General features: G+C 42.1%; 1 protein-coding gene and 1 long non-coding RNA gene across 2 annotated transcripts in view; one reads left to right on the top strand and one right to left on the bottom strand.

The window, feature by feature from the left end:
* The window catches only part of LGR4 (leucine rich repeat containing G protein-coupled receptor 4), an 86,116-nt gene extending 60,941 nt beyond the window's left edge, over positions 1-25,175 (bottom strand). Inside the window, exon 1 of the mRNA XM_083598233.1 lies at positions 24,173-25,175. Coding sequence (XP_083454359.1) covers positions 24,173-24,357 — 185 coding nt within the window. The 5' untranslated portion in view covers positions 24,358-25,175. The remainder of the gene's footprint in view (positions 1-24,172) is intronic.
* On the top strand, positions 1,897-27,260 carry LOC310756571. The gene is made up of 2 exons (XR_014544931.1): positions 1,897-2,849; positions 20,884-27,260. It is a non-coding gene; the product is annotated as an uncharacterized lncRNA (long non-coding RNA).
* The last annotated feature ends 672 nt before the right edge of the window (positions 27,261-27,932 follow it).

The following is a 27,932-nucleotide window of genomic DNA, read 5'->3' as shown; positions in this document are numbered from 1 at the left end:
TAGAATAACATTAGCTTTTTTTTGATGCTGCATCACACTGTTGACTCATGTTAAGCCTGTGGTCCACCAAGACCCCAAGATCGTTTTCACATGTACTGCTAGTAGGACAGGTGTCCCCCATCCTATATTTGTTCATCTGGTTCTTTCTGCCTAAGTGCAAACCTTACAGGTGTCCCTATTGAAATTCATTTTGTTAGCTTGTGCCCAGTTCTCCAATCTGTTAAGGCCATTTTGAATTCTGATTCTGTTTTCTGCGGCATTAGCTACCCCTCAGAGTTTGGTGTCATTTGCAAATTTGATGAGCATCCCCTCAATTCCTTCATCCAAGTCATTTATAAAGACATTGAACAACATTGGGCCCAGGACAGAACCCTGCGGCATCCCACTTGTCACTTTTTTTCCAGGGTGACAATGAACCATTAATGAGTACACTCAATGTCTCCACGTAACAAGTACATTATCAGCATACTCATCCATGGTCAGAAGCCTTGGATCTAATGGGGTTAGATCAAGAATGGAAAAAGACTCCTCCTAATCCATCTCCTCCTGTCTCTTTCTCCTCGGGGGGGGGAGGGGTGTGTGTGGCAATAATCATTCCATGCACTGTACCTTTCACAGCCACCGTCATCTCTTCTGAGGTTGGCAATTGCTCTCTTAGCTTCTCTGGCCCAGAATCAGTGTCCAAGGTGAGACCATGGAAGCGATTTTGCAACTCTAATGACAAAGTGTGGTTTGTGACTGTCCTACTTCTATGTGTCACATTCCTCCAGGGGTTAGACTCTTGCAATGCACAATATTTCTCCACCCTGGAGGCACCCTATCTATCTTGGTGCTCAATCTCAGTCAACTCAGTTCTATCAACTAACTCTGTCCTGTTGGCTTGAGGTGTGGCTAGGTGGGCCTCAAGCTGCTGCACCTTCTCTTCCAGGAAGACAACCAGCTTGCACTTGCTACAAGTGTACTGTTGCTTGTTCTCTGGCAGAATGATAAACATGGCACAGGTGTTACAGGTCACTGCAGCAGCTCCCTCACCCTCCATGTTTCTGGTCCTATGCACACCAAAAGACAGAACTCTGGGACTCCCCCTTAAACTCCCTCGCAAATGTCCCTGCTTGCGAGGTCTGGTCCTGAGCTCCTAGGATCTGCACTGAGCTAAGTTTGACTGCTGCTGGTTGCTAACTCCTCCCTCAGACTGGTTTCCTCTCAGCTGTAACTCCTCCCCCTCAGATCCTGTGTTCCCACAGAGCAATCAGCCACACACTCCCTCAGGTCTGCAATGAAAGAAAAGTAATCAGGAAAAGTAATCAAGCCTCTAACAGAGCACTCAGCCAGTCCCTGAGGCCTGCTATCAATCTATCAAACTTTTAAGAAGCTCAGAAAAGCAAGCAAGCAAGCAGCCTTACTCCAAAAGACACAAGCTCACTATCTTCCGTCTCCTCCAGCAATCCTTGTCCCTGTTTGCGAGGTCTGTTCACAAGTTCCCAGGAGCTGCACTGAGCTGTGGTCTTGTTGTTTTAAAAGAATACTTCAAACTCTCCAATATTTCAAAAAGATCTTGTTAAAAACCAAAAACAAAAAAACCGATAGCACACAAATCGCCAAGATCAGGTTAATGTAATTTTTGTGTGTATTTGGACAGCCTAAACATGAAGAATCATTGATTAGAATTCCAATAAAGCAAGAAAGAAATCATTGTTACAATCCTGTACCAATTTTAGCTCAATGGGACTTACCGGTACTTCTAAGCCAGCCTTTCTCAACCTTGGGTCCCCAGATGTTGTTGAACTACAACTCCCATCATTCCTAGCTAGCAAGGCCAGAGCTCAGGGATGATGGGAGTTGTAGTCCAACAACATCTGGGGACCCAAGGTTGAGAAACACTGTTGGACATGTATAGAGGAATGTGTGGTGAAACATCAGAAGGGGAAGGTAGCAAAGGGGTTTTCTGAACCTTTTTCTCACAACTCCTGAAACAACTTCTCTTTTCTCCCAGTAGGAGATGCAAAAGCCTAACAAGATGTGGTGCCATTAATGGAATTAGTATTTTCATGATTATTTTTGTTAAGTAGTTATCAGGCCCATGGGCCTCAAACCAAGTTTGCAAGCAGGGGGCATAGTGTTAAAAGCTTGACCAATTTGGGCCCTGCTTTTCTGTGCCTTGTTGGCATCCATCTGTCTCGTGTAATATCACATCTCATTTGACCCTAAGGTTACCACATAGCATGTAGCTGTAATTGCAAAGAGGGGGGTGAAACCAAAGGAAGAAATTTGCATATGTCACAAAATTTGATTCCTAATTAAATCATCTTATTTAATCTGGATATTTACCATGCCCCACCTCAACAACTCCCACTGGATTACAATGTATTTCAGTCATAACATTCAAAATCTGCATCCCACAAACCCACGGAGACATTTTGGTTTGTGCAAAATGCCATAATCTGTATTCTGCAATCATCCCAACTGCTGCAACAGGAGAGCACTGCAGGAAAACTAAAAGAGGCACTCCCGTCTGCACCATAATTCATCTAACACCATCTAAGAAACAGCCTCTGCGGCTTCAAAGTTTGTTCTATGCAAAGGGAGAAGTAATCTGGACACTATGACTGAATGCACATCAAAATCCCCAGGAACCTCTAGTATGTATGAAGATTTGGGATGCTTCAAAGGAACTTATTGCACTTTTGAGGATTTGTGATTTCTTACTACTAGGCATTGAGCATGATGACATAAGGGTTGAAATGTGTTCGGTATTTCACAGGGATTCCCCCCCCCCCATTTATGCTGAAGAAGTTAACAATGTGAATATTATATTAATACAGTGGTACCTCGGGTTACATACACTTCAGGTTGCATACGCTTCAGGTTACAGACTCCGCTAACCCAGAAATAGTACCTCAGGTTAAGAACTTTGCTTCAGGGTGAGAACAGAAATCATGCTCTGGTGGCGCAGCAGCAGCAGCAGGAGGCCCCATTAGCTAAAGTGGTGCTTCAGGTTAAGAACAGTTTCAGGTTAAGAACAGACTTCCGGAATGAATTACTTAACCCAAGGTACCACTGTAGTTTGGTTGAACACGAGCTTTTTTATATATATAAATGGTGCTGGGCTGTTTGTGCTGTAAGGATTTTTATGGTTCTAATATATTTTATAAATATATACAGTTTTACTTCTAACAAAGTTTAATTGTTCTTAATGACTGCTTTTTCTATGTTTTTAGCAGTTCTTATTTTTATAAGCCATCCCATCAGGGAAAAAGGCGGGTATAAATAAACATATAACAATAATAGTAATAATAATGATAGTAATATATTTACACAGTAGTTTTCTGGTTGTCTGCCTACATTTTACACCATGAGCAGCCCATGAACCATCAGCTTAGCTCATATAACTGACTAGCATTTTCCCCTTTTTTGAAACAGACATATTAAACACCAATATGTTTAAAGAAATCTCTGGAATAACAACTGTCTTGCAACTCACTCTTGTTGGGAAAGTATATTGTTAGAATTCTTGCCAATTTCACCGTTAGATTTAAATGCGCACTGAGAACCATGAGTTCTACAGATGGGAACAAGCAGCACACTTGAAGAGGGGTTTTTATGTCCCAATTGCAACTGTATTAATAATTAAACAGTGTGTATTCATGCACATGTTTCTTTTACACTAATGCCTACTTGCCAACAGGACTAAAATATTGGCTAGGATATCAGCTCCTTAGGACAAGTGCTGAAAAACAGAACACTCTGCAAGCCAAGTTTGGAGTGTCAAGCAAACAGGTGTACTAGGTTATCTGTAACATTTGTATGAAGACTTGAGATCATTTGGAGAGAGAGAGAGAAAAAGGTGCCAAAACAAAGTGGAAAATCTCTCTTTCCATTGATTATGCATGGAAAAACCTTGAAATTAAGCCAGATCATTAGGGAAGGGAAACAACATGGGCATTATACATTCGAGGTTTGGGGCTGATGCCAATGTGACTGAGAAAATTCAGTGGCATATGCAGCTTTTCTTCCCATGCTAAGTTTGAAACTTGGGACCCAGTTCTTGAATATACACACACAGTCCTACAGAAGACTTGGGCCATGACCTTCAAGTGAAACAAAAGGGGGGGAGAGGAAAAAACAGGCCATGGGCCAATGACTATTCAGTGCTCACAGTTATGTAAGCCTGAATGAAAACCAGCCATGCACAAGAAGGTTTGCAGAAGTACAAAAAAAAATATTTAGGAAAGAATCCTAAACAGGATAAAATACCCACCTACCCACTAGCTCAATAAGTTCTGAGTATCCTCAGTGGACAGAGAACATGCATGGGAATGGCAGAAAACCATGTCATAGGTGGAATGGAAAGAAGGGAACAAAAAGTGGGGTGGAAGAAGACACACACAGCTATAAAGAGGGTAGAGAGAAACATCAAATTGCCAGGACAGGTCACTTCTTGGTTCATATTGAAGAACTATTTTCAACCATCCCAAGGGACAGAAATGAAAGATGTTCAAGGAATTAATTAATGGAAATACAGTATCCAAAATTTTAAAAAATAAAATAATATGCATAAAACACTGAACAGGAGCAGCCCACAGTGCCCCTTTTAGTTGCAGGTTCCACTTGCTTAGTACTAGTAGAAAAATATATACTACTAGGCAGTTTTACATTTTAAAACTAGCATTCCTTCAAAACACCAAAGTTTGAACCTAAGAAATGCGCAATACAGTAAGTGTGGGACTGTCGTGGTATTATATTTCTGCGCAAAGCAGTGCTTCCTAGAACATCTGAGCCTAGAAACCTGGTTTACTGATCCCTCAAAAGCCTTGTTTCATATACCAATAACAAAACTATGGTTTACAGCTGGCTAATGAGACCTGCTTCTTATGAAGCAAAAAGCCAGGATCCTGAATTCAGATGTCACAAGCAGCCAAGCTTAACTGTGGTGTCATGGTTTGTTTATGCCAGAGGAAAATGAAGCAAGAACAATTGGGCAGCACACATTAGCATAAACTATGGTAAGCCAGCAACACACAAGAAGTGTAAGCATGTTCAGTGTATTGCATTGTATCACCCTATGACAGGAAGCCATCTATTGTCTGAATAAGTCCTAAATAAACAGTAACTATGGTATCTATTGATGAATATGTGTGTGCTTTAGATGGGCTGTTAACAGGCATGGGCATACTATCTCCACACCCTGGAATGCTTTTTTGGAGCTCCACTAGAGCCCATATACAACCCTAAGATTTACATCATGAAAGGACAAGAGTACTGGGTTCCCAAAACATACAGAGAAATGCAAATGTATAGTTGGAACAAAGACTGAGTCCTTTACAGAGTTGTCAAGTACAAAAAGTGAAGAAAGGCAAAAGCAACTCATCTTTTGTACCCTAGAACTGGTATTGTATCAATAGAATCCTATAGGGACTTGTAACCCATACTGGAGGTGGGACAATGAAATAGCACTCAGTTATGAAGATGAACACAATTCTCTGAGTTATGTGTTGCTAACCTAGGAGCCTCTAGCTGTTGCTGAACTACAATTCTCATTATCCCCAGCCATAAGTCAGGATGGCTCAGGGCTGACTAGAGTTGGAGAGCTATAGGTTCTCCACCCCGTCATAAGTAAACAACCTTCTTCACAGATAGAAACTCTGAAGCCACTGAGAATGTGTTCATTCCCTAAAGAAAAACTATATATTTACAGGCCTAACAGTATATTCCTTATGCATGTCTACTCAGAAGCAAGCTGACTAAATTTGATGGAGTTTACTCATCAGTAAGTTTGACTAGGAATGCAACCTAAAGTCACAGCATTTTCGAACACACACACACACACACACACACACACACACACAAAATAAAGTCACCATCTTCACTCTGTTAAGTAACTCCTCCACAGGGGGTTTTCAACAGCTACACTCCAGTTTCAAATGGCTAGTTTAGAAACACTAAGTATTTCAGATTTCCTTCAGTTTTCATCCAGTTTATTTTGGATCTCTTGTTGGCCACACCCAATATTTAGAAAGCAATATGAGCCTTAAAAGTTGAAGTAAGCCTAACATTTCGAAAGCTAATATTTAAAAAGTGCAATAAAACCAAAGCAAAATTGGACTATAAATATAGCCTTAGCTGTAACTAAGCCAACAAGAATAGCATGTTCAAAACTGTCTAATTCTACATAAAAATAGTTTCAAGTATTACTGCACATTTTATACCAAAGTATTTTTTTAAACTTACTAAACAGTTTCTAACAAGGACAAAATGTTGTTCTTGCAGCAACAATTGAAAAATAATTACATAGTTGGGTGCAAGCTTGAAAACATGCAACCACATGCCAAGAAGTAAATAGATCCCATTGAAGCACTTGATAGGCCTCAAAAGACTAGAATATAATCTCAATGTACCTCAAATTAACAATTTTACACTGATTATTTTGAGGTGCATTACTAACAAACAACAACAACACATTAATCACCTTCTGCCTAATTGTCTCAAGATCAAGTGCAATAAAATCAGCCAAAGACAGTTAAAAGTACAAAAAACAACCAATACATTGCAAACCAAACCAAAACACAGAGAGATAAAGTACAGCAAGCTAAAATGAAGTATATGGCCAACATTGAATGCTGCTCTTAAACACAAACCAATAATCCACAGTCATGTTTGAAGCAGCTGCAGCCATATCTCATCTTGAAAAGTTGCACTCAGAAATGCCCATTCAGTAGATGCCTAATAAACTAAGGAGATACCTGGATCCATGAGAGAAGCAGGGGTATGGATGCTGTTATTGGATCTGCTGGATCAGGTCCAATTGCTATGGCAGTGGCAGGCTGGTGTAGCATGGAGCAGAGTTTTGCCCACCTGGTTTGAGCAGCAAGGCTTTGGAGGCTGTGCCATTCAACCATACCCCACTGCTGCCCATCTGAGGTTAGGACTGTTCTGTTAGGCTTTGGTCCCTTCCACCTATTGCCCCCCCCCCAGATAAACACACTGGCGCTCCAATGCAAGATGGGGTGAGGGGACCTAGTGAGTGGTGAAACCATGCTGTATGCATCTCATCAAAATCTGAAGACAGAATGTGGAGGGAGGCAGAGCATTCAAATGAGGCTCTGTCATGTGCTATGCAAGTTTCAGGTTAGGAAGCAGGAACATGCCATGGTTGCAACCATCTATGGGAATATAAAGACCAGCTGATGCCCAGGATCTGTCTTCAGTCTTAGGCAAAAAGCACAAGTAGGTGAAAAACAAGAATAAATACAAAAACTGCCTAGTATTTCTTAAAGCTGGAGATTAATTATGGTTGCTTTAAGTTGCTCCTAAACTGGAGGCATAGGATCTTATATCAATGAAGATGGGACTTTATTCTTTGAGGGATTCAAACTGTTAAGTAATGCTACCCAATTTGGCTTCAGTTGACCTTCCTTTCTTCCTAGGACACTACCTAGAATGGTGTGATGACATTCTGTGCCCTTTGAAGCTTCTGGACCATTTTCAAGGCAGTACATATACAATGCATTCCAGTAATTCAATCTGGAGGTTATCATGGCATAAATGACAATACCATGGATAACTTCCACTAGTCGGTACTGCTGGTGAAGCAACAGAGCAGACAGAAGACACTCCAGGCTGCAGTTGCCACCAAAGATATAGCATCAATGCTGTGGGGCCAAGAGGACCCCGAGGCTACAAATCTACTATAGTGGGTAGGGAAATATATGAGATCCCAGCCAACACGGCATTTCAGCAACTAGCTGATCCACAAAGTCCCCCATTAGCATTAAACTCAACTGGGTCTAAAGGTAGCATCTTCAACAGAGACCACATGATCACTTCCCCAAACCATGACCCCCAAAATGGCACTGACATTCCTGTTGATAAAAGTCAGTTAGTCTCTTGTGACTAGCTGTTACGAGCCAGGAGGGGCAAAGATTGAGTGGAATGTATCGTGTGACTCCTATGGTAAAACCAACTGCGTTTATCTAAGCACCTGCAGCAAGTGGAAAACAAGCAGTTTCTATTTGAACAAAAAGTGGTACCTGAAATACTGAAATGGTTTTAGCCAGCTATAGCTGCATGTAAGTTAAGGGAAAGCTCCCATTTCATCCAGTGCCAAAGAAAGACAAGCAGCCTGGTTTGTGGAAAAGTGCATACTTGCCTTTGGTTAAATCAGTCTGCAGCTTCCCTGTGGAAAAGACTGCCAATAATTGGCTTCTTTCACCTCTGTTAACCATGAACAAAAGTGCCATTCGGTTTCAAAATGGACAAAATGCACCAATGGGTAGTCAGCTAGCCGAGCCAATGGGGTGGAATAACAATAACCTGCAGCATTTTCTTTTTCCTTTTGTTGGAACTTTCAAAGCCCTTAATTAAGACCCACACAAAGCACCCCCCACTGGCATCTTTCAATGAGGCATTACATGCCTGTTTTCTTGTATTTAAAAGGGGGAAAGAAGCCTACATTTCTGAAACTGGCACACACTATTTTTGTGTACATATTTGCAACTGGAATACTGTTACATTTTAGCTCTTGAAAATCATCATCAGAGTGAGTGTAGAGCTATTCCAAGTACACTGCATCTTATATTAAGTGCAGTGCTGAGAAGAAAAATGGCACACAGTCACAGGAAACGGAAAATAAACAGAATGCCTGCTCACCTCAAAGCTGAAAGCACTGCAAGTTTATATATATATATATATATATATATATATATATATATATATATATATACACACACACACACACACACACACACGAGAGAGAGAGAGAGAGGGGGGGGGGAGAATCTTGTTATGGTCTCCTGAGGAGAAACCTTATTTGGCACACAAACATACACATTAGTGGTGCAGACACTAAGGAATTTTTATAACATAAAATATGACAAACTCTAGCTGAAAAGTGCAAAATGCCAGGTCTTAAAAGATTGCTAACAGTAATATGTCTGGAGTTTAGATTTTAGTGCATGAATAGACAGCCTTTTACTAAGAGGAGGGTCAGGCTTCAAAATTTGTTTTAAACCTATTGCTGGGATTCCAAGTGCTGCTTTAAAGGGGAACTTCTGCCATCTCAACATTTTTGTTTTCTTTGAATTCCGATGACATATCACAAACTGGCTCTTGAAACTCCGCTGTTTCAATATTGGTTTGCCATGACAATGGGGGAGTGAGTAGTTGAACACAAACCAAGTTAATGCACTTTCAGGCTCGTGGAATTAGGTTCCCTGTCCTTCCAATTCCTAACCTATGCTTATACATTTTGTTGTTTCAGTGCCAGGTAAACTGCATGTTCAGTGGCTACAAGGGCAACACTGAATACAGTATCACAAATAAATGCATGTGGAACATTAAAACAAGAAGAGGACCATTATCATGACTCACAAGAGAAAAATAACCCAAACATGCAGATAACAGAAACACTGAAATGATGTATCCCTAAGAAATGTTCAAATTACCACAAATACCATTCTAGGTTTTTACAGTGAGAGTGCATGAATATTTGCCTATTTCCTTACTGCCACCACATCTGAACGAACTCCATCAGATTTCCTGATTTTTTTCTAAGTACTTCAATTCCTTCTCATAAGCACTCATCTCCAATAAAGGACATGGAATCTGATCAGAAGAGAATTCTCACACTCACATTAACATATATTTATTCATCTGATTAAGAATTTAAGGGTCCAGCAGCTTATTTCCAACAGTGCCCCAACAATAAGCCTCTCCACAAGCTGGACATGAGTGCCACCAACCATCTTCCACTATTTTCTACTCCCCAGTGCTGCTAACTGAAAATCTGAAGTTCACTGCCTCTTAATAGGGAGGCTCTCTCTATTTACTCTCCCAGCTATAAGAGCTATCCTCCATGAATTTGTCCTAAAATTCTTTAAAATCACCTAATGTGAGCAGCAATCTTATATTGCAGCATCTAATTTAATACCTGAGTTAGCTCTTGTGTGAAGTGCTTCGATGGCCCTCAGTCTACTGCCAATCAGTTTCACTGAGTGACCTCAAGTTACAACTCACTGGGAGAGGCAGCTCACTCCACACTAATTTTATAAACCTCTGGACCCGTCTTTTTTCCCCCTAAACAAAAAGGGCCTAGATCCTTTAGCTTTTTGTTTTGTTTATAAGGAAGGAGCAACAGCACCTTCACCATTTTAATCTGCCTTTCACAGCTCTAACACATCCTTTTTGAGACAGGTTGACATTTTATCCAGAGCAGCTCCTCCATAGGTCTGTCCAAAGGCACTGTGAGGCTGGCTGTTTAATTTTCGGTTCACTCCCTTGCCTTCTCCACCACTGTCAAACACAGAGATGACAATTCCTACTCCGTCACTGCTAGTTTAGATCCTCCTCCACCACCGGATTAATTTCAGGGGCAGTAATTCATATTTTATAGTTGAACTTGTAAAATATTAGGTCTATAAGAAGGTCTTCTGCTAGTAACATTATAGTTAATAATTTAACCCCTTCACCCATTTTATTCTTTCAGTTATTAATATTCATTGTCTTTAGTTGATGGAACTTAATTTGTCATTAAAGTCAAAGGAAAGATTTCAAACAAAAAGTGGACAGATGCAAAGCTAGAATTTTAAAAGGTATATTGAGCAATGTTCATGCATTAGTTCTGTGTCCAGATACCATTCAAAAAGAATCTTGAGATGGCCCAAGTTTATCTTCTGGTTTCTGCTCAAAAAACAGGTCTATGCACTATAAAAAGTAAAACAATTTATCTACTTGCACTTTGACGTGCTTTCGAACTGCGAGGTTGGCAGGAGCAGGGTAATACTGAACAGTGCTGAATTACAACTTATTACTAAACTGAAAAGTATGGAGAGACCTGGTTTTAATAGAGATACTGGATACTTGTCTCACTACACATGCTAAACCTGTGTTTGGTCATCTGCATACTATCCCTTGCTTTTTCCTGTAGGACTAATTGCAGTCGTTAACAGTCACAGGTTTACCACACCCATTGAGTCAATTGAGTCTCCTACTACCCTTCTGAGAAAAACTCCACTGCACCCTCCCACTATATATATAAGGGTCTGGTGACTTCTGTTTCAGTGTATCTGAAGAAGTGTGCATGCACACGAAAGCTTATACCCAGAACAAACTTAGTTGGTCTCTAAGGTGCTACTGGACATTTATTATTATTATTTTGACTGCGTCAGACCAACACGGCTACCTACCTGAATCTAGAACCAATGTTCAACACTGTTACATCAGCAGATTAGTACAGACATAACTCTCTCATAATGCTAGTTCTGTAAAATATTAACAGTTTAGTCAACATTAGCACAAGCTTAATAAAAAAATAAATCAAACTTGTTAACACCAACAGGAGTGGAGACCAAATAAAAGGAGATAGGAAACACATCCAAGTTGCCAGCTGCTGCATTCTTCAGTTAGAATAGTGTCCTCACTTCACGTCATAATACCCAAGCATGAGATTATGATCTCAACAGGCAAGATTCTCCATAGAGGTCATAGGAATTTGAAATTAATTCAAAGAACACAAGTCTCAAATGCCCAGAACTGTACTGTGCCATTCCAACTCCCACTGAGTACGTTCTGGTTATAATGGAGAACATATTAACTATATGATCATGCAATCTTTTCACAGCATTTTCTAAAAGGAACCAAATGCGAATACATTGCAGGTTTCTATCGCCTGCTGTATTTGCTGTATTTATTTTTATTCAATATCATTTTATTTGTGTGTGTGTGTGTGTGTGTGTGTGTGTGCGCGCGCACACACATGCTCATGCTTATATTTCAAAATGCAAAAGGCAAAGTTAAGAGCTGTTCTGTCTTGAACAAAAGTTGTATTTATTACGTTGTCATATACTCTTCTACCAAGGAGCTTAGTAAGTTGTCTTAGTCCCTCACACACATGGATAAACTGGAAGACTTTCCATTCACCATACAATGAGTTTCACAGCTGAATGAAGGGAGATTTGAATCTGGTATCTCACAAAGAAACCTAACATAGGAGCCAATGCACCACACTGGCTCATTATACATCTTTCTTTCCCATAGGTTCACCTTATTCATTAAATCATGTGAAGGGAACCCATGCACATGGTCCACCTCCATGATTGCATGACTCTCGGTCACCTTTTTGCATGCATCCATTGAGTGTGGATGCCTAAGCCAGGGAAGCATATACACAGAAGCTTCCACAGAAGTTGGGATCCCAATTGTGCATGGTTCCAGCTCCCATACAGGGCTGTTGCAGGCTTCCCCAGCTCAAAGCATCCACACCTTAACATGTAGACATCCTGGGGGGCACAGGGAGGTGGTGTCTTTCAACATGTGGGCCCATTTTCTGCAATTAATGCAGGATGTGAACTACAGAAATCTCACTCTGGTACCAAACATCTGGCCTGCAGAGTTCCAGGTTTATATGCACTTAAATCTATATCGGGACGCGGGTGGCGCTGTGGGTAAAACCTCAGTGCCTAGGACTTGCCGATCGCATGGTCAGCGGTTCGAATCCCCACGGCGGGGTGCGCTCCCGTTGCTCGGTCCCAGTGCCTGCCAACCTAGCAGTTCGAAAGCACCCTCGGGTGCAAGTAGATAGATAGGGACCGCTTACTAGCGGGAAGGTAAACGGCGTTTCCGTGTGCGGCTCTGGCTCGCCAGAGCAGCTTCGTCACGCTGGCCACGTGACCCGGAAGTGTCTGCGGACAGCGCTGGCTCCCAGCCTATAGAGTGAGATGAGCACACAACCCTAGAGTCTGTCAAGACTGGCCCGTATGGGCAGGTGTACCTTTACCTTTACCTTTACCTTTAAATCTATATCAGCAAGGTACATGAATACGTTTCAGATCCTATACCATATCCTATACCAAACTTTAATAAGTATACATATATCCTAAACATAATTAAATACCATTTATACCTGTTAAAATTCTGGTTCTATGATGCTCGTGTTTCGGCCTGCTTCATGAGTTTGTTAAACAACAAAACAAAACCTATACAAGAAACAACAAGGATCTTGACAGCTCAAATATTTTGTTAAGGGTTTATGGTAGCAATGCCATTTTGTTGCATTAGCAAGAAGGAAGCACGTTAGCAAGGAGGAGGTATTGCACTTTCCACTTTCTTTTGTGCAATACCTACTTAGCCCCTTTGTGTGTGTTAATGGAAAGGCAATATAAATTAATTCCCCAATAACAATATTGGTTGGCTTCCTTTCTGTAGCCCCAATGGAGACACAAGTCCACAAGTTTTCACACTATGAAATATTTCTCTAGACACAGAATGCAACAAAAAAAACCAACCCCTAAGTCAACTGTAGTCCTTTAAAACAAACCATTTCAGAAGTAAATGAAAAACTTCAGCTCATCCATTGTCTTTAAATCCAAACTGCAGATCAGCATTACTGATAAAACGTACAGAGCATTAAATACTGAGCTCCTCAAAACAGTTGTAGAAATTGCATCATTCAAATAATAATATGCTACAGCAAGAGTAGAGGCCTATGGCCATCGTTTTGGCTAGTTATCTCACCCCAATGCCAACTCTTATCCTCTTACGGAGCTCCTAAATAATGTATATATCACCACTCTATCCATCCACTTCTCCAGTCCTTTGCCCATTCTCAAGACTCTTTTTTAATTCATTCCCCTCGTTCCTGGGTGCATATCCATCTTGGGAGTCTTTGTCCAAGTATGATCATTCCTTCCAAAAACCATTCATGCCCAATACTGAATCATAATTTAAAAGATGCCATGTTGATGTATTAAGACTGAAGAAAGATATGGAAGATCTTTTATACAAGCCACAATGGAGCAGCTCAGCCAATGGCCTTTCTGCTTGCCCTGTCCCTCTGTGAAATCAGAGAAGTTCAGCCAAATACTTATTTTAGCACATTTCAAAATAGTTAATTTCCAGATTTATAATTATACATACAAGGATATTTGGGTTACCATGCAACCAGTGTGCATAATTTCACTGAGTTCAGTGAAATCAATTTGCTATTAATGTCAAGACCGCAACCTCAAAAATCAATTTTTAAAGTGGCATATATAATTCCTTGCACAAATCTACACAGACTCAACATAAAAAATACTCTGATGTGCTTAACAAGCTTAAAGGGTTTTCGCTTCCAAATGCAACCATGTCTATAAATCAAAAAATGCCCACAACATTTTAAGTGTCATGTTTAACAGTTCAGCTAGAATTTCAGCTGCTGAAATGTATTAAACAATATTGCTCCGCGGTAGCCCATTAATGTTCATGAATAACTTGAGTTTGCTTAAGTACCAGAATGCAGAATAACCAAAGACATGCCAACTGTGACACAACTAAAAACAAACTGGTATTGATCTATAATCCACAGCAGACAAACACAGACACCAAATGGAGATTTCCAAAAAGGGATCAACTTTTTTAAAAATTAAAATAAAAACACAAGTTCATCTTTCATAGATGCCTTGCTCAGATCAATGGGAGAAATATGCTGACACTATCACCTGTTCAAAAACAGATCCTTTCTTTTTGTTTCCTTAAACATATGTCAAAGCAAAGTTATGTGCCTCACAGATATGCATCTGTAGTCTGTACTATATATTGCAATGTTACCATGACACCATAACAATTTAAAGCTATGTTCTTTTTAAAATATGGGGTTTTGTTGTTGTTCTAAATAAGAAGTGGTTTTGAATTCTGGAATACCATGCATCTTTCCTATTATTTTCCTCAGGTTTTTTAAATATCATTATTTCAAAGGCAACTAAAAGTAGAGGGAAAGCTTATCGTCAAAAGGATCTGTCTAAGTGTGCATGCATCAACACAGCGAGAACTGAATGTGAGCCAATTGTCAGATGAGATCGCATAACTGTCTAAATACTATAACCAAATTGTACATACCATCACAGAAGGCCTGATGTTCAAAAGTGTTGAGTTATATGTAACTTCCACATAAATTAATATTTGTTGTAGGATCCAAGCACATATGAAACCTCACATCAGCTGATTTACCATGTACACCACAGGCCATCTCAGCATGTTTTAATTATTCCAGTCAGATGTTAATATACTTAATGAACTGTAACTTAAGCCACATAAGGATGATTCAGAAGTGTGGTCAATGACCCAACAAGAGCTGCATCAGGCTCTCCTAACAGGCAGTTTCACACATTTTCATAACGAGAACAACATTAGTAAACAAGCCATGTCATGGGTCATTAACCTCTGGCCTTTATTCATTACTAAATTCACATAGCTGCTTAATGAAACATCCCTAGTGATTGCATAGTTCACAAGATAGCACCTACTTTTAATCAGCCTGGACTTCACGGACTTTTGCCAACTACTTTCACATTAACTTTTGTCAAGTCACACTGTACATGTCACTGAATTAATGCAAACTAGTGTGCAATTCAAGAATTACTACCTCCAACAACATGACAAACCAAACTATGTTCAAATGCAAAATGCCAAGGCAACCCATCAGAAACACTTCCTTGATCAGTAACCAGTTTCATCTGCATGCATGAATGAAAGGAACTGAAATGTATATAACTATATAATATAACAGAACTAGGCACATTCGTGAATCCTGTGGCCTGGGATTCAGTCATTGGAAATAGCTGAAATAGGAAAAAAAAAAGCTCAACAACTTTTTGAAATATGGCAACCCTATTAAAGCTAGGTCCTCAAGTTACATAAACTGGAGTACAGTTACTCTGTATGGATTGTAATTTTTGCAATGTTATTTATTAATTTGTATGCTGCTTGTATGCTAAAATGGCTTATCACAGAATAAACTACCTCTTCTTTATGTACATGTAAGCATTTAAACATGTAAGAATCTCCATTCCACCTAAGCATATACTGACTAGAAACCACTTGGACCTCACCTCACCCCTCCACTTCTTACACCAATACCCAACATTTCAGGAACTTTTGCCATTTAAAAGATATACTGGGGATATGTTTTCCCATTCTTTGCCATCCAAGCACATTTTCTTGAGGTCGCAACCACACGTTTACCACTACACACAAGGCTATTTTTCCTGCAGTGAAACGAAGACACCCTCATATCCAGACTAGACATACCGGTAATTTTCTTACTTTTGAATAGGAATTCACAGGCAACCCAGCAAAAGTAAGGTGACTGAAGTGCAGTTTATATTGCCTGGATGAACAGACTAAGGAATAATTAATCCTCACTTGTTTGGCTCAGCCTTGGGCATAGTGGGAGGCAAAGAAGCAGAATATATCTATCATTCTGCCACTTCAGATATTAAAGTCTTTCCAAAACAAAAACAAAAAGGTAGTAAAGCCACCCTAAAAAGACCAAGACAGTTCCTCACTATAACAGAAGTGGGGTGACTAAACTGACTCTCCAGATGTTGTTGATGTTGGACTAAATCCCACCAGCCCCAGCCAGCATGGTAAATGGTCAAGGATGATGTGAGTTGTAGTCCAACAAAATCTGGAGGCCCACACGCTACCCCTCCCTACACTATAGCAAGACTTACTTATACCACAAATCCATTCACCCTAACCAAGTATCCTCCAAATGTTTTGGACTCTTGACGTTAGCCATGCAGGATGCAGTTAACAGAGTCCCACAACATCTGAAGGGCAACAAGTTGGGGAAGGCTGCCATGAATATATCTGATCAGAAATGGCACAACTCTCTTAGGAAAACATTTATCTAATACCCTGTAACAATGTAGAAGCGGCATGGTTTTACAGAGTTCTATTTAGCTACAGAGAAACTAACAAGAATGTTGTTGAATATCTGCAACAAGAGTTTTCTTGCAGCAAATGCCACAGCGGTGACCAAGTTGGGCAAGGAGCACAAAACACTGGCAGACTGTCATTGGACTAGTGAACTTGTCAAACATCTTTCATGGGCTTTCCCCCTGAAAACTAAAGCCATCAACCACCATCTCTGAAGTACAGACCAATGCCCTCTCCTAACTTTGTCAGCACACACTTTTATTCTTCTGAAAGGATCCCTATTCTATTATACAAAACAGTCATGAAGCCCCAAGTTAGATATGCTAAACCTGATTATTTTACAACAGGTACTTCCTAGAAGACTGATGAATGCTAGATGTAATGATTTACTTTCATGCACGACCACTCCACATTGGAAACCAGTCTCAGTACACCCTCCACATAGCAAACAGAAAGAAAACTTTCCTGCAAAAATGAGCTCCGAAAGAAAGCAAAACTAAGTGTCAAATCCATTCTAAATTAAGGGTTCTGTTTGTTCATTTACAGTGGTACCTCGGATTACATACGCTTCAGGTTACATACGCTTCAGGTTACAGACTCTGCTAACCCAGAAATTGTACCTCGGGTTAAGAACTTTGCTTCAGGATGAGAACAGAAATTGTGCTCCGGCGGTGTGGCAGCAGCAGGAGGTCCCATTAGCTAAAGTGGTGCTTCAGCTTAAGAACAGTTTCAGGTTAAGAATGGACCTCCGTAACGAATTAAGTACTTAACCCGAGGTACCACTGTAATTTGCTCACTGATCTGCAATCGTCAAACCATACCCACAGGTTTTCTTCAACTGCAAATCACTTGAAAATCCTTACCGTTTTGTTAAAAAAGATCTGAGACCCACATGAACTAAAGCAGCTGGTTAAAGCATGCTGCTGATAACACCATGGTCACAGGTTCAATCTCCATATGGGACAGCTGCATATTCTTGCATTGCAGGGGGTTGGACTACAGGATCCTCAAGACCCCTCCAACTTTATGGTTCTATGTTGGAAATACACTGAATATTTATTAAAGATAGAGTGCCTTGCATGTTACGGAAAAACACCTTTCAAACATAAACAAACCTCAGAATCAATATAAACATTTATGGTCTTATTAAAAAGTGCAGCTAATGAGTCTTTTCTAAAGCTTAACTACTGAAAATAAAGGCTGTAATGCCACCCTTTTCACAAACCAAGACTAGAGCGAGGCAGTTTTAGTCTCCAGTCTTCCCTTATTGAAAAAATATTGCACTGTACCTAGAAGGCTTTTTAATTCTGTTCTTGTGCAACATCATGAAACAGATGTCATTCTCTTTTGTACACTCCTTTTCATTTAAGTGGGCATCTACAAAAATGCTTGATGAAAGACATTCCACAAAGAAGATACTCCACTAAGATTCCCTCTAGAACAAATACACACAAAACTTGTACAAACAGGTCTCATTGGAGGAAGAATTTTTCTACTCTATTTCAGATAATGTTTAAATGGAAGCCTACTTAATTTCAGGTGAACTTTTGCCCAAAGTTAGTGTCTCTTCTATTATTAGAAACCAAGCATGAAGAGTTCACTTATTTTGTATTAAGCAGTAGCCAACATTTCTAATTGCCATTTAACCTATTTTAACTGAGCACAGCACTCTGGATTTCCATGTTCTGAAAGATAAACCTCTTGTACAATTTTCGGAAAGAAAATTATGGAGGCTAGAGTGAGGGAAGCTAAATGAAGACAACTGGTATGAAAGAAGCAAACCAAATGGAACACAGCAATTGTGGTTTTACTATACATAGGATGAGGAGAGAGAAAATATAAACCAATGTAAATAAACATGGCCAGGCCCTTTACAGCTGCACTAGAAGTACCACACAGGACATCTTGTTTGACAGGAATCCTAAAAACTAAAGAAAGCAAGAACAATGTTAAAGAACTGCAGCCTACTATAATGCTTATCAAGGAAAAATGTCTACTAGAACTGGATTATTTTATTCTTTGCTTCCAGATGAGGCTACTCACGCCTGTTGTTGTTTTATTATTATTCAAAGGGTAACTAATGTATCTAGATGCTAGGTCAGTCAATCATCCTGAATTGGATCAATTCCATTAAGGCTCTAAAACTCTTGTTGGGTGATGCTCTCTCGCTATGGTGTCTCCCATGTATTTGACTCTCTTTAGGTGGACTTCAAGCAATGGCATGGTGAATACACACCAATAAACACTAAGTGCCTGCAGTGAAGCACATCAGATTGTTGGCAATCTCCTTTTTATATCAACTGAGCATCAGAGAACTGTGATATTGTAAGCCATTTCTCTGGCCTTTCACCTGAATAAAAAGGAAAACATGGTCAAGGCAAAGCATGGAGAAAATAAACAAAGACAGTAAGAAAAGCTTTCCTTGCCTTAGGTGATAGTTATGATCATAGTGATCAATTCAGCTGAGTTATGATAATAGAATAATAGAATCTAAGAGTTGGAAGGGACCCAAGGCTCATCTAGTCCAACCCCTTGCAATGCAGAAATCTCAGCTACAGCACCCATGACAGATGGCTATCCAACCTCTGCTTAAAAACCTCCAAAGAAGGAGAGTCCACCACATCTCATGGGAGTCTGTTCGACTGCCAAACAGCTCTGAATGTCAGAAAGTTTTTTTGATTGTTTAGCTGGAATCTCCTTTCTTGTAACTTGAAGCCTTTGCCTCGAGTCCTACCCTCAAGAGCAAGAGAAAACAAGCATGCTCATTAGTACAGCGAAATTGTGGCAAAAGACACAATTGACTGTGTTAGCATAGTCAATGTGCTGGACATCACCTATCTTGCAACAATGCAATGTCATAATCTCAACAAACTCTGGGTAATGAAACCAGGTTTCCTGCAACCAAGCAATCCAAGAGATTCTTCGGTACATATAGTATTTTTAGTAACTGCTATAACTGCCAGTCATGCATCTTCATGTCCCATTAAACTGTTCTCTTTCCTACCACACCAGCGCCAGCTAGCCTGTAAGATTTGTACCTATCTTAACTATTATGCTTCCCTTCTTTATACTGATTTTCAAATATTAATTTATATTATCACAAAATAACTTCATTTACAATAAGATATTAAGATAATTCAGTTTATAAACAGCCATTTGCCTGGTTGCTTGTGGCCAGTAAGGAACACCTCAAGGCAGGGAGCCATTTGTAAATTGGGAGATAAGCAATTGCAGTATCAGAGTTGTTATTCTAGGTCACTGATATGCTACAAATGATTAACGTATGTGTGTGGGCAGATGAGCTGGTAAAATTGTTGCTGGTAGCAATTTTGTGACCTTATTTCCAAGGCTAATTTAAATATGTAATGGTTTTCAATCCCTCAACTTGCTCAGAATAACCTTAACATGCAATTCACTTTCCATCATTTCCCCTTGCAGCCATTTAAGTTATTCCTACGACTAGAGAGAAAAAGAAAACAATGTGTGTCCATGTTTGTTCGAAGTTCAGCATACATTCTGAACACAACACAAATGTTTGGCCCAGTTCAGATGTCATAAACACAATGCAACCTTCCCCTCAAACCCATATTTTAAAGGCTCTGGCATGTTCTGCAGGATCTTACACTCTCTCCTAAGGATCGCCTTCTCCACTTCTTGGTTTTCCATAGCTATAGTTTGTACTACCTATAGTTAGTTTGGCATACATTATGCTGGTGGGGGAAAGGGGATTAAATAGGAGGATGTCAAGGAGGAACTGGAGTTCACAAAAGAAAGTAGGAGAGTAAACAACACAAACTTGTGACACACTCATGAATCTCCAAATCATGGTTTGGATATATTCTGTTGCATCACACCTGGCCTAGTGAAACTTCTAAAAGTGAATGTCAAAGTTCTAACACTGCAAAAGGGTTATACGGTGGTACCTCGGGTTAAGTACTTAATTCGTTCTGGGGGTCTGTTCTTAACCTGAAACTGTTCTTAACCTGAAGTACCACTTTAGCTAATGGGGCCTTGCACTGTCGCCGTACCACCGGAGCATGATTTTTGTTCTCATCCTGAAGCAAAGTTCTTAACCCGAGGTACTATTTCTGGGTTAGCGGAGTCTGTAACTTGAAGCGTCTGTAACCTGAAGCGTATGTAACCCAAGGTACCACTGTAATAGTAATAATCTGTGGCAGTGGGCTAGAAAAGAAATTAATCCAGAAACTGATAAGGATATACTGCTAAGAAAATTAGTATTTTAAAATTCCCATGGGGCAGCGACATTTATGCTGCCTGCTTGGTGTGGACAGCATCTAAATGTATACCACAATATTCTTTGGGGGGGAAAGCAGTGAAATTTCAGTAATACGAGACCTGACTGCAGCTCAAAGAAAGCGTTCATTATAGCTTTCCACTGCTAACCCCTCATGGAAAGGTGAGGCACACCCAACATGCCCTATTATGAGATTTGTGGGAAGCCCTGCTTAGCACTGCAACTTTCTAAGCCAGACATTTCAAGATACTATCACTCTGAAACCATCAGATTGTGAGACCCTTGCATGCTGCAAGTACTTCAGTGTCAAACTGTACAAGCAGCACCTACAACAAAATGCAACAGTGTGGAGTGCTCCTCTGCAGCATGCCACCCACCCAGACATGTCCATTCTCGGGACTTTGTCCTCCTGTCCAAGTTTTCTGTTTTTATTCAATATTCAAAAAATATTCCATAGTAACTGAGAATGCTCAGTCCCCACTGAGCTGCTCTGCCATCCCAACACCCTTTTAGGGTTTTTCCCTCCCCCAACTTTTTGTGTACATTTTTGCAAACCTGGGGGTTCCCCTATGGGTAGCACTGTTGGGTCTGCATAACCCAAATCACCTGGCACTCACAGAATGCGTTTTGTCTTAGTATATAGGATTGCAGATCCAAGCTCTCTCATAACATCTCAAAAGCACAAGCCAAACTAAGCAAGCATATACTTATCCTTTAATATTTCACCAATATCCAGTTGAAAAAGCGTTTATGCTTGAAGCATCCCTGCCTAGATTTCCTATCCTAATCTGTTCTATTTTGTGGAAATAGCAGTCAGTGACTAAGTGAAAAACCGTAATAATTATAATGAAAAAGGAGAGTATCTGCACAAGTACCTGTACCCTCTCTCCATGTTTAAAGTACACAGTACTCCTGATTTTTTAAAAAAATGACACAGCCCTGCGCTAGCTACCTCATCTTACTCCAAACCTGTTCTCATATTTATAATCCTTATTTTATGCACTCCTACCTAATCCTCTTTGGTTTCATATACACAGCTATTTTTAATGTTAATCCCCACCACCTTCTCTTGGCCTTTAAACAATACAACTCTGCTACATAATCCATTTCAAAATTAATTATTGATTCTTCTTGTCTGCCTCAAATCTTCTCAGCTGACAAATTCAGCATATAGCCTCCAACTATTTTTGAAACCAAACAGGACTTTGCTTCAGTGCTCCCTGATTATCTTATAATTTCCTTTAAAGCACTGGATACTTGAATGCTCAAGCAAGCTTTAGGACCAAAAGCGTAAAAATTTTAGGAAATTCCTTAGAGCTTTTAAGACAAGTCTGCATACACAGCACCAGGTGTGATTAACCACACACACACACACACACAGACACCTTAGAACACCACACCCTTGAAATCCTAGATGCAGTACACACCTAGCATTGTTTTCTGAGGTGTTTAGTTTTTCTTATAATGGCATTGTTAGACAGAAAGGCTGGGATTATTTGTACTGGAATCTCAGTTTTACTGCATCTGTTTTCAAATCCAAGCCCCAGTAGCATGTCAGGACCAACTGATTTATACAGAAAGGGAGGTGTCATTAGTCAACATGCCTGAATATTGCAGCACCAAAATATTTGTATGTTGGCTCTGCCTTAACCAAACCAGGTCTGCTTGGGAGCATACCTGTAAATTTAGCAGACTGCTTTTGTTCATGCGACACAGACACTAACAGGTGCTTAAGCTCTACTTTTACCTCTCCATAAATCTCTTGGTATTTCCTTTCTCCAAGAGATATGTGGGTGAGAAAGTTAGCAGCTAGGAGCTATTGTCCCCCCCCCCCCTTTTTTTTATTCAGGACATAGATCTTAACAAGAAGATCAACAAGGACTGCTGCAAGGGCCATCCCTCTTTTCCACAAGAGCCACAGCACAGTGGTAGAGCATCTGCTTTGCATGAAGGCCCCAGGTCAAATCCCTGGTGTCTCCAGGTAAGGCTGAGAGAACTGTCTGAAAGCCCAGAGAGCTGCTGCCTGTCAGTGTAGAGAATACTAAACTCAATGGACCAATGGTCAGAGTCTGTACAAGGCTACTTCCTATGTTCTGCTAGAAAAACTAAAAGGATGAGAATTGGAGAATCAGGCTAAGGCTGTGGTTACACTTCCACTCATTCTGCATCCACAGTGTGTTCCCACCCGACAAGTTCTCCATGATCCATATCTATCCAGTATCAGTCTTATGGTTCTTTATGAAATACTGTGTTTTGATGCATTCCCCCCCCCCCAAGTGACAGATTCCATTTGAATTGAGAGAAATAATGACCCACCTGCGCTTTAAATGAGTATTGTGTACACAGCCTCAAAAAATATAATAAAATAAAGGGGGGAAACGTGACAAATCAGTAGCTAGGCTCAATTCAATTAAAACTTCCCTGCTGGTTTGTAAAACAGGGCTTGGAATTTACAGCCCAGTCATATCTATGTTTACTTGGAAGTTCAATAAGAGAGGATGCCTAGGATTGACACCACACATACACACACATTTGAGTTAGGTAGGTGTGTGTTTCGACATCCTTGTAGCCTATGTTCATGAATGCAAAATTAGTGAACTACCAACCGTTTCCCTCTAGCGCTCAGAAACGTTCCCACCTGAATACCCACGGATGTGGTAGGAAAAGTTCGACTTTTTTTTTAATAGCCCTTTAGCCATCCTGAAAACGACACCCCGATTTTAAGTCTCGAGGTGTTCGGGGAGGCTGCCTGACACCAAGTTAAGTGGACACCGGAATCCGGATTACAATTTAAGCACTGGCATCCTAAGTACACTTACTTGCGAGGATGCCCCACTTAATTTACTTTGAAGGAGCACCCACAGGAAAAGGGCCGTGTAAAAAAAGAAAAAGAAAAAAGGAAGAAACCCGTATATAATCTGCACGACCCCACGCGCGTTCCGCGAAAGCAAGTCCCGTTGAATTCAATGGGACTCGCTTCCCAGGTAGGCGAAGGGTACGCGCAGCAGCTCTCGATTCGCCGCAGCGGGGCCCATCTCCACGCAGGTAAAGCTTCGCAGTCAGGCCTGGGGCAAAGAAGAAAGGAAAGAAAGAGGCTCCTTCCCGCCTCCGCCCCCCCCCCCCTCTCTCAGGCCAGGCTGCGAAAGCGCACACAACCTGTTTGGCAAGGTGAAGGCAAGCGCAACCACCAACTCCCCCCCCCGTCGCCTTCCCCGCCCGACTTACAAGGTGTGGGTGAAGGCGCTGAGCCTCTCGGGCACGGCGGCGAGCCCTTTCCCGGAGCAGTCCACCCCGCCGTCCCCATCGCAGCTGCAGGAAAGCGGGCAGGGAGGAGGGGAAGCTCCTCGGCTGGGCCCAGGCAAGCTCGCGAAGCCCCAGGCGAAGAAGCCGAGCAGCGGCAGGCAGCGCATCGCGAGAGCCGCCCTCGGCGCCAAGACCTGCCCGCGGGCAACCCGGGGAGCCGCCGAGATGGGGTCTCCCCGTCGAGGACGAAAGGGCCAAGTCCAGTCAGTCGCTCGCTCGCTCGCTTCCTTCTCCGCGGGCCCTTCTTCGCCTGAGCGGAGTCCTTGCTATCGCGGCCGGCTGGCTGCCTGGCTGCCCACCTCAGCGCTCCGCGTCAGCAGCAGCCGAGTCCTCTTTCCTTTCCCCTTCCTCCTCCCCTCAGCAAAATCCCCCCGACGCTTCAGCGGCTCCCCTTCCTTCCCGCTCCATGGAGAGGCGGCAGCTCGTCGTCAATCATTTCTCAAGCGAGCAGGTAAGGACGCGCCCCGCTGGGCTCTGCCATGGCAGCCTCGCCGAGCTCCCCTCCTGACGCCGCCGACGCCGCCGCGTGTAGCGCAGCCTCCCCGCTAGGAAGTGGACCTTGCAGCCATTCCAGCGCTCGCCCGCTGCGCTGCGCTTCGCTTCGCCTGGCCAGCAGCCTGCCTGCCTTCTTTCGCCTTCTAGGGTTGCACACAATGCGGACGGCTACTGCGTGCGCTCCTCGCCAACCCCGGCGCCGGCGCCTGCCGCTGCTTGCTGCTGCGCTATGCAGAACGACGAGGTGTGTATGCTAATGAGGAGGACGCTGCCGCCCGCCCGCATTGGTGCAGAGAGAACCTCGGCCTGATAAATATGCAAATATTTCCACGCACGTTTCCCAAAAAAAAATATCTCGGCAACGTCCTACGGGAGGGGGAAAAGCGGGCCTTCATTGGCAAGCGGAGCAGTGGGTGGGCGGGGAAAGAGGTGCTGAGTGACAAAGAGGGCGGGGCGGAGGGCGGCTTCGGGAAGAGAGCGGGGCTGCCCCGGCTAGCGGGTAGGGGGGAGGCTAGGTTTCTTCGATCCACGGTAGAGCCGTGCGTTGCGTGCGCATTCCGTGACGCACGGCTGCTCGCGGAAGCTTCCGGCTCGCCCGGGATTCCGCCGGGAGAGGCTTGCTCGTGCGCCCGGGCCTGGGCTGCAGGCTACGGGTGAGCAGAGCGGCGACTCCACGTCCAGCAAGGAGGCTGGAGAAGTTAAAAAGGCGCGCCAGTGGCCGAGTGCAAGCTGGAGGGCCTGGAAGCTGTAGTCGTCGGAATGGCCCCAATCGCGATAAAGACAGGCATTGCCCATTGCCAAGGCAGGCACCCCCTGAGGAGTGGGGTTCCCAAGTTAGCTGCAGCTGCTGTCCGGTTCATTGGAAAGGGGCTTGTGCTGCATGGGCTGCTTTCTCCGTACTATTGTGTATCTGATTAAAAGTACAACGCAGGATAAAACAATGTTTGCAGACACTTCTGGACGGAAGCTTATTGTGGAATAGGTGTTTCCCCGCCGATGTCTTATTTTCTTTCTGCATTACCAACACTGCCTTTTTATTTTTTTTGTGTTGAATCCAGCTTTTCCATATTGTGAAATACTCCGGGAAGTAAAAGCAGCACACTGAACACTTGCAGTGGCTGCTAGTGTGGAAGGTCATTAGTGCTGGGGGTGGGGGAGGTTGTGGTGTGTGGATATGTTTCCATGGGCTCGCCTTGACTTTCATATGCTCAGTCTGGCCCTTCTGTTTCCAGCAGCTCCCAGTATTAAAGGAAAGAATCTTATTTCCACATATTGCCACATGCCCAGCAAAAAAAAAAGGGGGGGGGACCCTGTTCTTTCAAAATCTCCACATGATATATGTGGGACATTTCCAGGGAGATAAAAATCACAGTACCTACACCAGGCTTTTAAAACAAGTTGGTGGTGGTGTTAATGATGAACGTCTTGCACGAAACCTCTTACAAAACTAAGTGAAGATGAATATTGCCCACATGCTCCCCCTCAAAAAACACAAGCCTCCATTTTGCAACAGGTTAACTGGCTGGATAAAGCTGGTAACCTTTGCTCTTGCATACTTCCTGGAAGTGTGTGTGCACAGGTACAAAATGTGTGCAGAACTGGCAAATTTAATGGAGAACTTGGGAGGAGTGATCGAGGTGAGGACAGAAAAGCACAGTCCTGATGCTTTCTGTCCAGCTCCACCCACTGATGTGGATAGCAAAGGAAAAAATGGGAATGAATATTATGACTGAAAAAGAGAGCATGTTCAGCAGTTAACTTGCCACACACAGGAATAAATGGATCTTCAAGACCTGTTCGAGATATAAGGTCCCCCATCTGGAATAACCCTGAAACCCTACTTAAACAAAAAGGTTGTGAGAAAACTTCTAGAAACAGTGTGGGCCTCTGGGAGGACTCTAGTGTGAGAGTCCTACACTAGGTACATCAAAACACTAACATAGCGGCTATTGGTACTTCAGGCAGTCCTCAGTTGAACCTGCCATGACTTCTCTCTTGGTCTCATTTCCCCATCTGCAACAGAGAGGATAATAATACAGACTTAACTTACAGCAGGGGTGGGGAACCTCTGACCCATGGGCCTCATTTGGTCTGCCACAGATCCCAATTTATCCTGCAAGTTCATTTCCCACAAACCAAGAGCCAAGCAAGGCCCTTCGCAAGACTCTTGCTCCTTGCAAAAAGCCCTGCTCAGTGCTTTGAAGTGCCAATGACCAAGTGATCAGCAATGTCTCCAAGCAGCATGCAGGGCGGCCGAGCCCACCTGTCAAATTTGGCCTGGTGTAAGGGATAAAAGGAGCTTGCCTGCAAGCCAGATCCAGTTCCCCTCTCCTGCCTTACACAGTTGTTGTAAGGATTACCTCTGGTAATGCATGTGACATGCTTTGAACACTTGAAAGGGCTATACAAATGTTAAATATTTGTTTTATCAAGGCTGTGTGCTGCTCCAGCTAATCGTTTGCATTGGAACTTGGATGTGGCTTCAACCTGGGTAGTTATTAAAGAGTTAACTCAGTCCTTACTGTAGTCCTGTTTACTATTGTAAAAATTATATGGAAGTTGCTAACCTGGATTCCTGAAAGCAGAATGATTCAGGAAAGTATTTTACTCAGAGAGACTAGATCCATATTTTTGCCTTGGCTATTGGATGTTCACAAAATGCATCACCCCCAAGAATATTATTTTTCTACCTTGGTGACCTTCAGACCTTTGAGCTTTATTTCAAGAAAGGCAGTGGCTCTCCAAATGGAAGTAGCTGAACCCTACTACTTTGGGTAGTAACATCACTTTGTTGAAGGTATTGCTGGAACATTCTGGGCAGATTCAAGACATGCCAAACCAGCCAGCTACCAAATAGCAACAAAGGTGAGTTCTGAAACCTGTCTGGAAGCATTGTGGTGGGACACCCAAACATTTTCAAATCCCTCAGAAGCATGTTCTGTGCTGTGGATCTTTTCCATGAAGTGTACGGTACAGAGGTTTTTTATAAGCTTCACCACCAAGTGGTTTGTTGCAATCATCCCAAAGGTTCTTTTGTTTGGCTTCTAGAGCTCACTTTCATGCAAAGCATAGATTATCTCTAGCCATTTAACAAACAAAAAACAGTGAGTATAATGTCATCACAGGATTGACTCCTCACCTCCCAAAGTCAGCAGTCTGCCAAAATATAAGTGGCTATTCATTTTGC

The sequence above is a fragment of the Podarcis filfolensis genome (genome assembly GCF_964270895.1).
Source record: "Podarcis filfolensis genome assembly, chromosome: 1".
NCBI lineage: Eukaryota > Metazoa > Chordata > Lepidosauria > Squamata > Lacertidae > Podarcis > Podarcis filfolensis.
The sequence above is the reverse complement of the archived record's forward strand: the minus strand, read 5'-3'. Positions and strand labels throughout refer to the sequence as shown.